Source organism: Monomorium pharaonis, chromosome 8, assembly GCF_013373865.1.
Source record: "Monomorium pharaonis isolate MP-MQ-018 chromosome 8, ASM1337386v2, whole genome shotgun sequence".
Classification (NCBI taxonomy): Eukaryota; Metazoa; Arthropoda; class Insecta; order Hymenoptera; family Formicidae; genus Monomorium; species Monomorium pharaonis.
Genome location: NC_050474.1, coordinates 21,491,561 through 21,509,450, shown reverse-complemented (window position 1 = coordinate 21,509,450; position 17,890 = coordinate 21,491,561). Strand labels below are relative to the sequence as shown.

At 42.4% G+C, this 17,890-nt stretch overlaps 2 protein-coding genes across 2 annotated transcripts in view; both read left to right on the top strand.

Moving 5' to 3' along the window:
* Positions 1-9,015: 9,015 nt before the first annotated feature.
* On the top strand, positions 9,016-13,310 carry LOC118644172 (GRB2-associated-binding protein 2-like). The gene is made up of 7 exons (XM_036291066.1): positions 9,016-9,102; positions 9,564-9,692; positions 9,759-9,939; positions 10,255-10,536; positions 10,609-11,391; positions 11,477-11,619; positions 11,720-13,310. The coding sequence occupies exons 1-7, from the start codon at positions 9,016-9,018 to the stop codon at positions 11,963-11,965; spliced, it is 1,851 nt and encodes a 616-aa protein (XP_036146959.1). The 3' UTR covers positions 11,966-13,310.
* Positions 13,311-16,705: 3,395 nt separating this feature from the next.
* LOC105834408 overlaps positions 16,706-17,890 on the top strand; it is a 61,751-nt gene continuing 60,566 nt past the window's right edge. The window contains exon 1 of the mRNA XM_036290480.1: positions 16,706-17,083. The gene's annotated coding sequence lies outside the window, so the exon portion shown is untranslated. The remainder of the gene's footprint in view (positions 17,084-17,890) is intronic.

The window sequence follows — 17,890 nt, the reverse complement described above, 5'->3', positions numbered from 1 at the left end:
AAAATGATTGCGACGATCGCTTTGACGCTCTCGACGCGGATAGATACCTTGAGAGAGGCATCGCAGGAACGAGAAGTGTGGAGGCATGGAAAGCAAGTCGCGAAACACGAGACGACGTAAGACGCGCGGCGAGATAAGCTTTAGTTTCTTAAGTTAATTTACTCGCGATTTCCAAAATACTTTGTTGTGAAATTATTTAAAATGTCTATTTTTTTATTTCAAGGGGGGAAGAGTAATTGGTTGCGACGAGCACCTGATGGAGGCCCTCGACGCGGATAGATGTCCTGAGAGAGACATCGAAGAAGGGGAAGGACAAAATGATGCGACGATCGCTTTGACGCTCTCGACGCGGATAGATACCTTGAGAGAGGCATCGCAGGAACGAGAAGTGTGGAGGCATGGGAAAGCAAGTCGCGAAACACGAGAGACGACGTAAGACGCGCGGCGAGATAAGCTTTAGTTTCTAAGTTAATTTACTCGCGATTTCCAAAATACTTTTTTGTGAAATTATTTAAAATGCTTTATTTTTTTTATTTCAAGGGTGGGGGGGAAGAGTAATTGGTTGCGACGAGCACCTTGATGGAGGCCCTCGACGCGGATAGATGTCCTGAGAGAGACATCGAAGAAGGGGAAGGACAAAATGATTGCGACGATCGCTTTGACGCTCTCGACGCGGATAGATACCTTGAGAGAGGCATCGCAGGAACGAGAAGTGTGGAGGCATGGGAAAGCAAGTCGCGAAACACGAGACGACGTAAGACGCGCGGCGAGATAAGCTTTAGTTTTTAAGTTAATTTACTCGCGATTTTCCAAAATACTTTGTTGTGAAATTATTTAAAATGCTTCTATTTTTTTATTTCAAGGGGGGAAGAGTAATTGGTTGCGACGAGCACCTTGATGGAGGCCCTCGACGCGGATAGATGTCCTGAGAGAGACATCGAAGAAGGGGAAGGACAAAATGATTGCGACGATCGCTTTGACGCTCTCGACGCGGATAGATACCTTGAGAGAGGCATGCAGGAACGAGAAGTGTGGAGGCAGGGGGAAAGCAAGTCGCGAAACACGAGACGACGTAAGACGCGCGGCGAGATAAGCTTTAGTTTCTTAAGTTAATTTACTCGCGATTTTCCAAAATACTTTGTTGTGAAATTATTTTAAAATGCTTCTATTTTTTTATTTCAAGGGGGGAAGAGTAATTGGTTTGCGACGAGCACCTTGATGGAGGGCCTCGACGCGGATAGATGTCCTGAGAGAGACATCGAAGAAGGGGAAGGACAAAATGATTGCGACGATCGCTTTGACGCTCTCGACGCGGATAGATACCTTGAAAGAGGCATCGCACGAGAAGACGAGAATGTGGAGGCATGGGGTAAGCAAGTTTTTTTAAACACGAGACGACGTAAGACGCGCGGCGAGATAAGCTTTAGTTTCTTAAGTTAATTTACTCGCGATTTTCCAAAATACTTTGTTGTGAAATTATTTAAAATGCTTCTATTTTTTTATTTCAAGGGGGAAGAGTAATTGGTTGCGACGAGCACCTTGATGGAGGCCCTCGACGCGGATAGATGTCCTGAGAGAGACATCGAAGAAGGGGAAGGACAAAATGATTGCGACGATCGCTTTGACGCTCTCGACGCGGATAGATACCTTGAGAGAGGCATCGCAGGAACGAGAAGTGTGGAGGCATGGGAAAGCAAGTCGCGAAACACGAGACGACGTAAGACGCGCGGCGAGATAAGCTTTAGTTTCTTAAGTTAATTTACTCGCGATTTTCCAAAATACTTTGTTGTGAAATTATTTAAAATGCTTCTATTTTTTTATTTCAAGGGGGGAAGAGTAATTGGTTGCGACGAGCACCTTGATGGAGGCCCTCGACGCGGATAGATGTCCTGAGAGAGACATCGAAGAAGGGGAAGGACAAAATGATTGCGACGATCGCTTTGACGCTCTCGACGCGGATAGATACCTTGAGAGAGGCATCGCAGGAACGAGAAGTGTGGAGGCATGGGAAAGCAAGTCGCGAACCACGAGACGACGTAAGACGCGCGGCGAGATAAGCTTTAGTTTCTTAAGTTAATTTACTCGCGATTTTCCAAAATACTTTGTTGTGAAATTATTTAAAATGCTTCTATTTTTTTTATTTCAAGGGGGGAAGAGTAATTGGTTGCGACGAGCACCTTGATGGAGGCCCTCGACGCGGATAGATGTCCTGAGAGAGACATCGAAGAAGGGGAAGGACAAAATGATTGCGACGATCGCTTTGACGCTCTCGACGCGGATAGATACCTTGAGAGAGGCATCGCAGGAACGAGAAGTGTGGAGGCATGGGAAAGCAAGTCGCGAAACACGAGACGACGTAAGACGCGCGGCGAGATAAGCTTTAGTTTCTTAAGTTAATTTACTCGCGATTTTCCAAAATACTTTGTTGTGAAATTATTTAAAATGCTTCTATTTTTTTATTTCAAGGGGGGAAGAGTAATTGGTTGCGACGAGCACCTTGATGGAGGCCCTCGACGCGGATAGATGTCCTGAGAGAGACATCGAAGAAGGGGAAGGACAAAATGATTGCGACGATCGCTTTGACGCTCTCGACGCGGATAGATACCTTGAGAGAGGCATCGCAGGAACGAGAAGTGTGGAGGCATGGGAAAGCAAGTCGCGAAACACGAGACGACGTAAGACGCGCGGCGAGATAAGCTTTAGTTTCTTAAGTTAATTTACTCGCGATTTTCCAAAATACTTTGTTGTGAAATTATTTAAAATGCTTCTATTTTTTTATTTCAAGGGGGGAAGAGTAATTGGTTGCGACGAGCACCTTGATGGAGGCCCTCGACGCGGATAGATGTCCTGAGAGAGACATCGAAGAAGGGGAAGGACAAAATGATTGCGACGATCGCTTTGACGCTCTCGACGCGGATAGATACCTTGAGAGAGGCATCGCAGGAACGAGAAGTGTGGAGGCATGGGAAAGCAAGTCGCGAAACACGAGACGACGTAAGACGCGCGGCGAGATAAGCTTTAGTTTCTTAAGTTAATTTACTCGCGATTTTCCAAAATACTTTGTTGTGAAATTATTTAAAATGCTTCTATTTTTTTATTTCAAGGGGGGAAGAGTAATTGGTTGCGACGAGCACCTTGATGGAGGCCCTCGACGCGGATAGATGTCCTGAGAGAGACATCGAAGAAGGGGAAGGACAAAATGATTGCGACGATCGCTTTGACGCTCTCGACGCGGACAGATACCTTGAGAGAGGCATCGCAGGAACGAGAAGTGTGGAGGCATGGGAAAGCAAGTCGCGAAACACGAGACGACGTAAGGCGCGCGGCGAAATAAGTTTTAGTCTCTTATATAATAGAGGCAAAAGGGGACTCGCAACCCAGTGCCCTTAACGACCACCACAGCATTCAGCCCCCGACGAATCGGAGCGTTACCGGAGTTACCACGAGGAGGTGCTTGGGTGACTTGGTCGTGAGAGGCGTAGTGGACCTTACGAGCGGTCTTTATTGCGCATCACTCCCCGACAATGATACCCCCTCAAGAGTTTACCCAAAGGAACGTCCAGCCTCCGTGACACCCATACGACGTGGTTCTCAGGCCACTAGGATCTGTGGATCCCACAACGAACACCAGCCCGCCGCACTGGACTTCGTAAAGCCAGGACAGCTGTTAAACCTTCGCTGCAAGGGCACGTTTCCTTAGGAGAGCGAGAGTACATGCTTACGCTCTGACTACATTAGCTCTCCTTCGGGCAACTTGCAGTATAGACGCAATTGCGGCACTCTCCCCGAGGGACGGCCAACGTACGCCTAGAATAAGAGCTCAGAGCAGTTCAGCCACAGACTAATGAACTACTCTGCTCCGACTGGTCGTTGGTCTAGTGGTACTTAGTCCGAGTTAATCTCAGACCACAATGCCACATCGAAAGAACGCCGATCAGGTCTACTCAGAGAAGGACCGCGTCCCGACCCCGAGCCAAAGAATCCGCAGAGCGGGGTATCAAGAGCCCAAGAGGAGCGCCTCCGAGTACCATTGTCAACTCCCTCTTATTATAATGCTTAATCTTAGTATAATGCTACATATCACTGATATAAATTTTTAATGTATTTGTCACATCAGTAACGCCATCTACTAATAAGAAGGAAACCCTTAATATAATAAATCCATTTTCGATTGTGGCCCCTGCATTCAAGCCTTCGGGGGTACTAAGCCCTCGGGGTACTAAGCCCTCCCACCACGACAAGGTCGTACCCGCCCTCCACCACCCCCGTCGATTTCTTAGTCAACGGTCCTCTTTTCTTTTAAATGTTGTTTTCTTTATTTATTGTCATTTTTTGTTACATAATTCAATAATAAAACATAGTAAATAAATTTATAGCAAATGCATAAAGAATACAGTATAATTTTACCAATATATTTATTACAATTTATATAAGTTAGGAATTTATCTCATATCAAATATTAAAATAAAATTAATAAATTACAAATTATATAAAATATTTTACAATACATTTACAATATATTTTCACCACATTACATAAAGCGACGAAATAAATACAACAATATTAAAATTCACCATTGTATTTAAATATTCCTGGTATTAAAGAATAAAGATATAAACAAAGAATGAAGTTTAGAAACAAAATTAGAAGAAAATTAAGAACAAACATTAAAATATTTAGAAAATATAAGTGAAAAGTATATAAATTTAACATGCTAATTTAATAAATTGTTATGTATTATCGTATATCATGTTCTGATTTTCTGTAATATATCGGGTATTAGTATATAATTTTTAATTACATAACATCATAACAACAACAATCATATAATTTTTAATTACACAAATTGTTTCTATAAAATTAAAAAAAGCATTTACACGTTGAATTACATAATTTTTTCGTATATCTATTTACATAGAGTATTCTGCTTATCCGTTTTCTATCTATTTTCTAATACCTATTTATTTTTTACATATTTCTATATATTAATATTCTACCTATTCGTATGATTAATTATAGCGGCTGTCATTACCCCAGAAAGAAATAAAATTTTAAAAGGGAGTTTAAAACATTTCAAGTTTATAGTTAAATTTAGTTGATCGGCATTTATTTTATTCTATTTTAGTTATTTGACGGAATTTATCAGAGACGAAACGGCGCGCAGTTTCTAATTGTGCGCATACGTGCAAGATACATTATATATTTTTTATTATATTTGTAATTTATATTTGATGATGTTGAACACATACCTAACCCTCGCCGAGACTGCGACGGCGTCGAAAAAAAATTATTTAATAAATTAAATATGCATGATAAGTTAATGCATATCATTCATTCAGGATTAAATGTTAAATCCTGATCTGTTTTAGTCAATCCACTTTAAAGCAATAGATCCATGAAATAAATATGATATCTAAATGTTATTTATTATTGCAGCATTATAGCAAACATTTCTACATTATATATGAAGTACAATTTTGTCACAGATCTATTACTCCAATTTTAAAAGTTTATTCATCACTCACCGATCGATGCGCAGCGGCAGAGATATTCAGCAACGTCGCTACGATGATTCTATAACAAACAAATGCAAAGTCTACATTAAACCACGACAGAAATAAACATTTATTGAAAAAAAAACAGCTGGCAACTCTGTACTTGTGTTCATTAAGTACAAATTAAATTCAAATTAAACAGAGCTCGCGACTATTAATATTAGATGAGAGATAATTGTTACGGGTCTAAAATTTTTATTTTTCGATTATTTATATAATCATTGTATAATCAATATTTTTCGAAAAAAAATGAAGAGTTTATAAAATTAAAGTTGTGTAAAACTTTACGTGACGTTATATTCTTTATAATTTATCAAGGAAAAATTGAATAGAAAGAAAACTAATAATTCTATGCAAATAATAATACTCACCCCAAAGTTGCTCTGCCGGGGCCCAATGCCTTTCCCAGGCCTCCTCCTCCTCTCGTTGCACAGGACACTCGCGAATAACCGAATATACTACGATCGTGCGTAGAACTAATTAGACTAGACAGCCCTTTTAGTCCATTTACTTGAACGACACTCCCGAAGCAAACGCGCGACACGACGAGCCGGCTACGGTTCGTTTTCAATTCAATCGGTCGGCACTCCCCGAACCGCGTTAACACGGCGCGACGAACCACAATTTTACGATCAACGACGTAATAGGTTTGTTTTTTTATTCCTGCACTGCTGCACTGGTGCAATAAGTTAGAATAAGACAAATATATTTTTTCTCATTCTTACTTATTGCACTAGTGCAGCAGTGCAGGAATAAAAAACAACTTAATAAGTGCAATGGGTACAGTTAGCTTCCCCCACAGGCATTCAAGCCCTCGGGGTACTGAGCCCTCCCACCACGACAAGGTCGTACCCGTGGGAAGGAAGATTTCTTCTGAACCTCTATTTTTACTTTAATTCGCTTAGAAAAGAAAAAAAAACGAATGCCGACCATATATCAGGCTATCACTGTGAAGCAAAGGGATATGGATACTTGAGCAAGTTTTTTTATCAAAATATTTGACGTGTAATATGCATAGGTATTATAGGCATGGCCATAGAGATATTGTAGAAATAAGTAAACGCCAAATAATCTATTTTACATTTTATATGTCTGATAAGTAGACTTTATTGTTTTCTTTATTTCATAGAGCTTCGTTGCAACCTTATATTTTTGATATCACAATAAGCGAAATTAGTTCATACTATTAAATATTAATTATTATCCCGCGCGGTTCTTCCGCACGTCGTTTCTCGTTCGTCGGCGTTAGATTTGCGGGATTACCGCGCGATATATGAAAACCGGATTTGAATATCGATCGGCGCGGTCTACGGCGTTGGCCCATTGAATTGCAAATTAAGCGCTCTATTCCCCGCGATTATGCGCGACATTGCCCTTCCGCGCGAGTCCGCGCTGCGACGCACTCCTCGGCGGCATCCGCTCGGAAAACAACGCCGATGAAACGGCTCTGGAGCATTATACCCAAATACCGTGAAATTCATAAATCGCCTAATCAATTAATTTCTTTTTTTGCCCTTTGTTAGAAGTCGAGAAATATAATCGCGGGATTCCGGAGCGTCGTCAATCAAATTCCGCTTAACCGATGATTAACTAAAATTACATGATGTTATTCCGTTAACGTGAATAGAATTATTAACATTTTTGTTGTTTAATAGAAGAAGATTGGAGACGAGAGGTATAAAGCATAAGTTTTGCTTCAGGCGATTCTGCTAGTTGGATTTGATCGCTAATTTAGTTAATCGGCACTTGATCGAAGTCGTCCTTACGCAAACTTCTCCGAGTTAACGTTACAGACTGTCGTGAACACGATTGCCATCCCTTAATTAGTAATAATATTTCATTAGAAATTAACTTTCGAAAAAAAATTGACAAGGAGCGGATATTTAACGTAGAGGTATGCAAATTAATTTTCTATAAGTAATTCGAAATTTTGAAATAGTTTATATTCGAATAATTCGGACATCTCTAATGTGTTGAGCGTAATAGTTTATTACAGTCATTAATATAATTTGTATATTACGACTGAAATTGTAACGCCTTATGTATATACTTTAAGAAAAAGATAATCAAGCCTGTTGCAACCTAATTTTTTTTTCAACTGGAGAAAACTTCGGTTGATTGGCTTTCATGCCATTTCTACGCTATTATTTCCTTGTGTCAAAAAGATCATCAAAAATTCAAAGTAATCAGCCGGAAATCTTTTTCCATCTGTCCATCTCAGGAGAGAACCGAGCGACGATCAATGTTAATCTCCGAGGTCGGGAAAACGCTGCAAAAGAACATACAGGTGAATGCACCTCCGGGAACGTTTCGCATCTTCTCCCAATGACGAAAGATCGAGGAGGCGCGATCGAGGGAAATCTCTCGAATACCAAGGCGCTCTGCGCGAGAAAGCGAGGCCGCGATCGCGACGGGGTGGGGTAGAGGACGCCGATTTACTCCCGAACATCGTGAATGCGATGGCGCTTGATGCCGTGCGTGCCGTGCGCCGACAATCGACAAGGCGCGCGTTAGGATGGAAGAAGAGAAAGGGCGAGGATTGACGAAAGGATGGAGGATTTTCCGCGCTGTTACCCTCGATTTCTGATCCGACTCCGCGCGAAGATTTCCTCTCTCTCTCTCTCTCTCTCTCTCTTTCTCCTCTCGATGCGATTGGCAATTGCAGCGGCGCTGATTATTCGTCCTTGATTGGACGCGCGATCCTTTCCCTCTATCTTTCAATTCTATCAGTCAAGAGAGAGAGAGAAAGAGAGGGGTATCAAGAGATATCAGAGAGGCAACGCCTAATCGGAGGATTCGGGTGGTCGCGGGGGCGCGTACGTCACTGTCATCGTCGGACAGTCCCCGGAGTGGGCACCGTGTGCGTCATGTCATATCACTCGCGCGAGCCTTGGCACGCGTGGCCACGACAACGACGTGGTGGCGGTGGTGGTGGTAACCGTCGGTGGACGAGATGAGGCGAGACGGAGAATCGGCGGCCCCGTCGCTGTTCGTGCGCGCGTCTTTGTGCGTCGAGGATCTGCAACAGCAGTGTCCCCCGTTGCGGGCTACTCCGCGTCGGTCTCTCCGCTCTCCGTTTCTCCGCGTGTCGGTACCATCGCGCGCATGCGTACGCAAGCTCGAACTTCGGAGCAAGGAGCGTGAGAGACGGAAAGGGGGAGTTACAGTCGACCGTGTGCAACGGTGTGCATTGCACGTACGTAAAGGACTCTTCTCGATTACTCCGTGTGTTGAGCTGTCGGGGGCCAAAAATAGACAGATGAACGACGAGAGCGTCGTCGTCGTCGTCGGTGGTTCCTCGCGCGCATTTATCAGGATGCGCCACTGAGACACACTAAGATCGGATCGGAGATTGCTTGACGAGCGAGCGAGCGAGCGAGCGAACGAGCGTACGAGCGTACGAGCGTACGATCGCACCGTCGTGACCACCGTGATCACCGTCACCTGGGTGTAGGGAGGAATGGAAGTGCTCAAGACATCCATGTCCCAGGAGATCGTCCACGAAGGATGGCTCATCAAATCGCCGCCTACCAAGCTCTGGAGAGCGGTTGGTATTAAAGTATTAAGCAGATACCTTATTTATCAGATCTTAAGGCCTGGACCTTTGTTTACGTCCTGACTCGTCAAATCTCTCCCTTTCTATCTTTACGAGAGACTTAGCCTCTCGAGGAAGAGGTGGACTCTGGAACAACATTGCCTAATCTCTCCCTCGTGAACAGGTTGAACGTCAGTTCGGCGACGACAATTCTGTCGTTCGTCGCTTGCACGAAATTACGCCTCGACGTAACCTAACCTAACCTAATTTCAGGAGAATTTGCGAGATTTTTTTTTCTTTTCGTTACTCTTCAATCATTTTTGGAACTCGCGTTTCCGAAAAGACGTACAATTTTCGTGATAAGCGACGTGGTCGTGTTTATCGGATATTCTGAACATCGACATATTTTTTGATAGGTTAATGTTAGGTTTGAGACAAAGGTATATCTTATCTTTAATATCTATTTTTAATAGCGATGGCGAAAGCGGTGGTTTGCCCTTCGTCACAGTGGCGAGCTGCCTGGTCAATACTTCCTGGAGTATTATACCGACAGACGTTGCCGTAAACTCAAGGGTCGCATCGATCTAGATCAATGTGAACAGGTATCTGTCACGTTATCTTTATTACTTCCAATGAACTAACGGATACTCATTGATACTCTGTCACAGGTGGACGCAGGTCTTCGATATGAAAATCGTAAACAGAAATATCAGTACATGTTTAATGTAAAGACACCAAAGCGGAATTATTATTTAGTCGCTGAGAATGAAGTGGACATGAACAAATGGGTGGATGCGGTTTGTCAAGTTTGCAGTCTGAAGGCATATACTCAGGACGAAGAACAACAAAGTAACAGAATTTCAAGTTTAACTCATTATTACCTTGTTTTTAATAGTGTTCTTGCATTAAATGTACAGAAAATGCATTAAATTGTAAATAGAATTATGGATAGAATTATGATTTCTGACAATAACGAAATCAATTTTTTTTAGTATTACAAATATAAATAAAATGATTTTTGTATTTGAGTTTGTATTTAAAGATTATTTTATGTAATTTAAATGCATATGTGAGTAAGTCAGTATTCTTACTTGCCAATTCTAAGTTTTAATTATAATTCTAATATCGAGTTTACTATTTACTATTAATTTGTTTTTCTTTCAGTGTTTCAATACGAGTCTCAAGAATCCCCGCCAATTTCACCTACTAGCACGATCTCTGGTCCCTACATTCCTATTAGCGAGTGCATTTCCGGTCGTCGGCTCAACGACACTAGTTCTCTGAATTCGGCTCTTGGACAGGGACCCGAGCATTACGACGCCCCGAGAAGATTGGCACCCTCACCACCGCGGTCGCCCACAACGACGGATGCCGAGAGCGTCTTCACCGACGACGAGTGGACGGCGTCTGTAACGAACCCGAATTGGGACACTCTTCCTTCAACCGGTGAGTGTTTAACAATGTTTAACAATGTGATTTAATTCGTTTTTCTTATTTATTAAAGTAAAATTGTGATAGGTGATGCACGACAACCTCACGGCCCTAGCGATCACGAGATCGGCTCATGGAGTGTGAGAAAACGCTTCGGCAAGCTCAGAATCGTCGATTCCGCGGTGCCACCAGCCTTAGAGAAGTTACCAGCACCGCCCAGACCACCAAAACCGCCTCACATGTTACCCGAAAATCCCGGTCATAATTACCTGAATCTAGACGGTGCCACTGAGAGCTCGAAACCGAGCACCCCAGCGACGTCAGCGCCGACAACACCTGCTGCTGCTACCGCTACCGCAGCCGCTGCCGCTGCCACAATGGGTGCCGTCACCGACGAATCGTACGATTTTCCTAGGTCTCATCAACCGCAAATGGCTCAAGCGACCGTCGAAAATAACACGGTGGCGGTCGATCAGTCGTCGAAACACTTATACTCGAACGCTGCGCCGAGTACCATCAACGACGAGACGCAGAACGTATTTCGCTACGACTTCCACGAGGACGAGCCGTCAAGTCCGCGCTCTGAAACTGCGACCACAGTGACGTACTCGAATCTACCGAGCCCTCTCGTACGAGACGGCAGTTGTCCGAGTGGGATACCGACCACCATAGCACCACCTCCCCCGTTGGTCAACAGGGAGCTAAAGCCGGGCAGAAAAACCAGCGATTCGATGTCTATCGTGAGCAATGAACCGTCACCGGGTCCGATAATAACGCTACACGATGTAAGCTCCGCCGAGCACTCTCCGGCCGAACCGCCGAGCATTAACAGGAAGCTGAAGCCGTCGTTGAACAAATCACCGGTGGAAGGTAGAGGCTTTTCTTTCTTTTTTCTCTTTTTTTTTCTTTTACGACGCGCAAGAAAAATATGTTCAACGCATAATTTTTCTCGCAGCACCTCATCTGCAATTAGCATCTCCTCCTGGAAGAGGAAGAATGCGGGCGGCGCCCAGTCCGACACCCCCGTCGCACATGCACTCGACGCGTAACCAATCGACGTCGGACGAAGACAATACCGCATTCGAAGACAAAGAAGAGGTTCGTAAAACGAATTCTAAGAAGCGCGCGTAATCTTAGCCATGATGACGTGGCCACGATACGTGTGAATTCATACATTATGCATAATGTCAATTTCCAGATATACTATTACCAAGATCGCAACACGTTCATTCCGGCGTCATCCAATCGCCTAGTGGTACTGCAGTATCTGGATCTTGACTTGGAAGCGACGGAGAGCTTTAATTCCTCGGCGTTACCACCCGCACAATCTCTCCCGAATACAACAGTGTACAAAACCGTGGATTTCGTCAAGACAGAGGCTTTCAATCGCACTCGGCAGCGAGTGGAGGAAGAAAGAAAACAGTCCACGAATGAATTGACATAGGGAGTAGTGAATTGGTGTATAACACGAGTCGTAGATTACGAATGTAACTAAGCAATGTATATATGTGTGTGCATGTGTGGACTTTTTGCTATGTTAGATAAAAGAGAGAATTTCTTCCTATTTTTAATACTAGAGTAGCATATTAAACTTGTACTGTGCGAGAAATGAGCGAATTTGGACGAAAAAAATCATCGATGGTATCGACGCGGTACATATAAAAAAAACATTTACAGATAATGTATCCACCGTTTTCTTTTACGAGTATATCGTTTTCTTTTTACGTAGCGACGATTAGTGTTACAAATTGCTATTCAGTTAGAAGAGGGAATTGAATACATTGAGTTATATTGTAAAGCAATATAAAATGGACCAAAAATGTAATGTTGTGTATAAAGGAAAACGAACGGCGAGAGTGATAAACAGAAGTGTCGATAGTCTCGTCGAGAAGTAGTCTCGACGGGAAATTTGATTGGTTAAGCAAAGTATTATTTAAATCAAGATTCTTTGGGTACAAGATTCCTTGGGATTCTTTTATCTTTGGGTACAATATGGTTTTATGTATTAGTTTTACATATAGAAAGTCAACGTGCGCGCGGGGCATTTGTATCATTAACTATGTGCAACGAATAATTAAAACTGTAATATTGTTCGTTTTAAGATATTCTATTTTTAGCATTATATATGAAATGATATATAATATTTTTTTTATCATGTTGCAACGAAATCCGCGTCGCCAAGGCGATTAGGTTAAATTTACAGTACATTTACAGAAATATGTTGGTTACACTACATTAATCTTGAGAATACTACTGGATTTTAATACATATTATGTAAATTCTTTTATCATAGTGCCTAATCTAATATATTCGTACATAGAATATGCATACCTTAGTTCAGATTTTGACTGTGAAAATTATCCAGAAAAGAATTGCATTAAAAATATATTGTCATTTTACACAACACAATTTACGTTTTAATAATTCTTTTATGAAATGTTCATAAATAAATTCCAATTACCATTTTAGCATTTTACGACATATTCATGAAAACTTTTCTGTTGCGCACTCCACTGTGAAGATAAACCGAAAGCCTCGATACAAGAAGAATAAAGGGACGTCAGTTTACGGAAATTTGTCAAACCATGTAGTATGCAAATTAAGCTTTTATAATAGGAAGTTCAAGTTTTTTCTTTTAAAGAGTGAAAGACATAAATATGCATGTGTAATCGCATTATCTTAATTTCTTCATTTATCTTAATACATATAAAATCAGAAATTCATATATCCTTTATGTGTAACTTAAACATATCTTTCAAAAGTCAAACCTAAAATAAAGATATCTGAAATGAATTCTTTACATTGTGTTATTTTATTGAAACGTGGACACTGTCTTTCTCGATTGCTTAAAATGCACATTTCTCGTTAAAATAGCTGTAAAAAGTATTCTATCCTAAATATGTCTTTAAAAAAGGTCTAAAAACCTTATTTTTTACTCAATTTAAAGAATTAATAATACTGATGTGCTACAGTTTTTTTTAATAAGAACAAGGTAACAAATAATGTTCAGAAGCAGCAAGTAATTTTCAACGAAATTTGTGGCTAAGATAGAGAGATCTTATTTGTGGCTAAGATAGAGAGATCTTATTTGTGGCTAAGATAGAGAGATCTTATGGACATGAAATATTCTTGATGACCTGCCTACTTTTTACGCTACTTCTCCGTTTTATAAACTTCAAAGTAAAAATTCTCTATTTCTTAAATTAGAAAGATTATTCTTTTTAAACCTTAATCGAGAAATTTATTGTAAATAATCAATTATTTTACTCATTTACGAAAATCCGGGAGCAGTCACCGCGACATTTTTCATGGAATCGATATTTGACTAACCTCAGCGCTAAACATGGGGTGGAACTACGTAGCCTCATCTACTGTCAATAAAAAAGTTGCTCTTTAATGTGTGTCCGTGCTACATTCACACGCGATCAAATAATAAATAATAAAGGATGAAAGTGCAGCATATGTGCATGTGCACGCGTAATAATTTTAATTGCGTTCTATACTTATTGGTACATTTTTCAGCGCCTCTATGTGCACAAAATGTACACATTGAACTATGTAGTCAAATATCTATGAATCCCGTAGGTAATGTGTACGACTTTTTGGGTCTCTTCTTCCATGCTATGTCCACGTTTATTTGATTGTTTCATGCTATGCCCGTAAATTTTGCAATTATATGCATTCATATTTTAAATCTGTTTTATGCAAATGTGCATAATCGTGTTCTATAAATGTGCAATACCACATATACATGATATAAATTCAAATAATTGATTTCATAAAAATTCACTCACCGAGTGCTGGCGCTGCTCCTGTTGCTGCTGCTGCTACTGCTACTGCTACATTCTTTCTCCGGAATACTGAGTTGCTCCATGGACGCTGCTTTCTGCTGACATCATCCTGCTATATTCTCGAACCACACATTAATAACGACTGCCCGATACTTTATTCGGCACTCCCGATATTACGAATAATATATCACACACGAGTAAAACGTAAACCGCGTGCGAGAATTTCACTTGGCGCGACTGTTACATTTGAAAAAATACTTGAAAAGTACGACTCGTCTGATTTTCGCGCGAGAATTTCGTATGCTCGCACGACGACTAGCAGCACTTCACTTAACTAGCATTCGCGATATTTTACCGAACGTATCTCCTTCGAGAAACACTTTGCTCGAACACGCACACGAACACTTCACTCGAAACCGAAGGCAAATTACGCGCTGTGATATAACAAAGAAAGACAAATTCGTTTCTAGAATTTTCTATTTCGTATGCTCGCACGATTAGTAGCACTTCACTTAACTAGCATTCGTGAGATTTTAACGAACGTATCTCCTTCGAGAAACACTTTGCTCGAACACGCACACGAACACTTCACTCGAAACCGAAGGCAAATTACGCGCTGTGATATAACAAAGAAAGACAAATTCGTTTCTAGAATTTTCTATTTCGTATGCTCGCACGACTAGTAGCACTTCACTTAACTAGCATTCGTGAGATTTTAACGAACGTATCTCCTTCGAGAAACACTTTGCTCGAACACGCACACGAACACTTCACTCAAAACCGAAGGCAAATTACGCGCTGTGATATAAAGAACAAAGACAAATTCGTTTCTAGAATTTTCTATTTCGTATGGTCGCACGACGACTAGTAGCACTTCACTTAACTGGCATTCGCGAGATTTTAACGAACGTATCCCCTTCGAGAAACACTTTGCTCGAACACGCACGCGAATACTTTACGCGAAATCGAAGGCAAACGCACGACGCCGCGCTTTACACATGAATACGATCTCACACGGCTCGCGTATCGTTTGCTAGCAGCACGACGGCACTCTCACTAGACACCGTACCTGCACAATATCGCACAATTCAATTCCGAACGCGAAATACGCACAGAGTCGACAGAGCATCTGATGCGTCTGACCGGCGGCGCTGGAGCGGCGTACATGACTGGGGAGCGTGGAGCAACGGCGCAACATGGCGGCAGCGGCACAGGCGCGCCGAGTGGCGCCGACTAGCGCCGAGTACCGCCGAGTCTGCCGGTCATGTACGCCCCGTACGCTGCTGCCACAATGTTTCTTCGCCCTCCAGCGCCGGTCGGACGTTCCTTGAATCTGTGCGTGTCTCGTGTGTTTAGATTCGAATTGTGCGCAGGTACGGTGTTGTGTTCAGAGTGCCGTGGCGCTACAAACGATACGCGAGCCATGTAAGATCGCGTACGTAGCAGTGTACGTATTTATGTGTAATAGCGCGTTTGCCTTCGGTTTCGTAAGACCGAAGGCAGAGAACGAGACGTAGGTGTCGTAGTCGTAGTCGTAGGGTAAGGCAGAGAAAACGTATACTACTATTCTAGAGTCTAGAATAGTATACTACGACCTAGCTGCTGTACTTTTTACGTATTTTTTCAAATGTAACGGTCACGCCAAGTGAAATTCTCGCGCGCGGTTTACGTTTTACTCGTGTGTGACATATCCGTAATATCGGGAGTGCCGAATGAAGTATCGGGCGATCGTTATTAATGTGCGGTTCGAGAATAGCAGGATGATGTCAGCAGAAAGCGGCATCCAATGGATCGAGCGACTCGGTATTAAATATATTATTTTTTCAAGTGATACATTTCTTTACCTGCTTTTGTGTTTGAGTTTAGGAATAATATTTATCACATTTTCAGAATCAAAACCGGAAAAGAAATGTAGTAGCAGCAGCAGGAGCAGCGACAGCAATCCGCGGTGAGTGAATTTTTATCAAATCAATTATTTGAGTTTATATCATGTATATGTGGTATTGCACATTTATAGAACACAATTATGCACATTTGCATAAAATAGATTTAAAATATGAAGGCATATAATTGTAAAATTTACAGGTATAGCATGAAACAGAACCAAATAAACGTGGACATAGCATAGAAGGGACCCAAAAAATGCACATTACCTACGGGATTCAGATATTTGACTATATAGTTCAATGTGCACATTTTGTGCATATAGAGGCGCTGATGGATGAAAACACCTTAAAACGACGCGATGATCGCCTGCCGGCATAGCTGATCCCCGCCAACCGAGCTGCTGAGTGTGCAGAACAAAGTGTCGGCCGCGCTCGGTTGTTTCCGCCGCAGTTCGTGAAAAGACCGCCGAGTGCCCGTCATCCCGCAACGTCCCACTCGGCGGTCGGCGGTCCCACTCCATGTTTTATCTGCGCGTCGGTTACGGGTGCTCGTGCTCCTTGCGTCGCGCCGTCGCGTCGCGCGGATTTCCTACGTCCCGTCTCGCGAATACGAAACGTCCGCAACAGTCGCGCGTCGCGGCGCGACAAGTTCGCGCGTGTTCGTCGGTTTCGTGGTCGTCTGGTGCCGGGTATTGCCAAAATTGCGTGTGAAACATTCTCCGAGTGCTCCGAGTTCAACAGGATCAACGCCGGAGGGAGTCCTTTTTTTTCGGAGTTAGCGACCGTCAGGCGACCACGCGCGACAGACAGAGACGGAGGATTCTTCGCCCCTCGTCGGATCAGTGGCATCGTCTCAGCTGCGCCGGGATTCTTGGCATTTTTCAGGTAAGTGCGTGCTGTACCTGCGCGAGCCGCTTTGTGTGTATTTTCGGAATTCGCGTTCTCTCGGAGCGGAGCCCCGCTACCACCTGTTGGCCATGGAAAAGTGCAACGACTCGTGACGACCGATGCCTCAAATCGTATGGGACGCGCCCGGTTTATTTAATCGTGTGGTTCGGATACACGATCGTTTCGTTTTGAATTGACCGAAATAGTATTTGCCACGGTTGGCAGCTCGTACGGAGCAATCGTCGTCCGGAATCCGGTTTTCCTCGGCGAGAGGAGACGTCATCCGCCATAATCTTTCGTATTTCTCTATTCGGTATCACTCTGAAATTAGCCATGCGATTGCAGATTTCGTTAACGAGCATTCGAAAAACCAAACGAATAAAGACTCGCTATTTATTTGACAATCAATTCGCGAAACTTGTGTTTAACCGTTGATAATTTAAAAGCCACAATATTCTTCTTAAGAAAATTTCGTCTCTAATTCAGATTAATTTAATAGAAGCATTTTGTAAAACTATCACTTGGCACGAATAATTTAAAAGACAGAATCTGTGTTATTTATGAAAATTTCTTCTCCGATGTATTTCAAGATTCTTTCATTCAGATTAATTCAATAAGGAAACTCTTATAAGAGACAGTCACTTAGTGTCTCTTTAACTTCCCTCTTTATTTGTGTTGACTTTTAAGTTTGCGAAGTGAATCACTTAACGCGTTTTGGGCGGAGCGGAATAAGAGCTCACTCGGAAATCTTAATTTTAATTGAATTAAATTGCGCTCGAGCGAAGTGCGAATACCGCTGAAAGT

Bases quoted from the DNA above. Each gene is read 5' to 3' on its own strand.
- LOC118644172 (XM_036291066.1), top strand. From the start codon at position 9,016: ATGGAAGTGCTCAAGACATCCATGTCCCAGGAGATCGTCCACGAAGGA. The intron at 9,940-10,254 runs GTAACAGAATTT...TTTTTCTTTCAG, and splicing joins TCAGGACGAAGAACAACAAA to TGTTTCAATACGAGTCTCAA. The intron at 11,620-11,719 runs GTTCGTAAAACG...GTCAATTTCCAG, and splicing joins CATTCGAAGACAAAGAAGAG to ATATACTATTACCAAGATCG.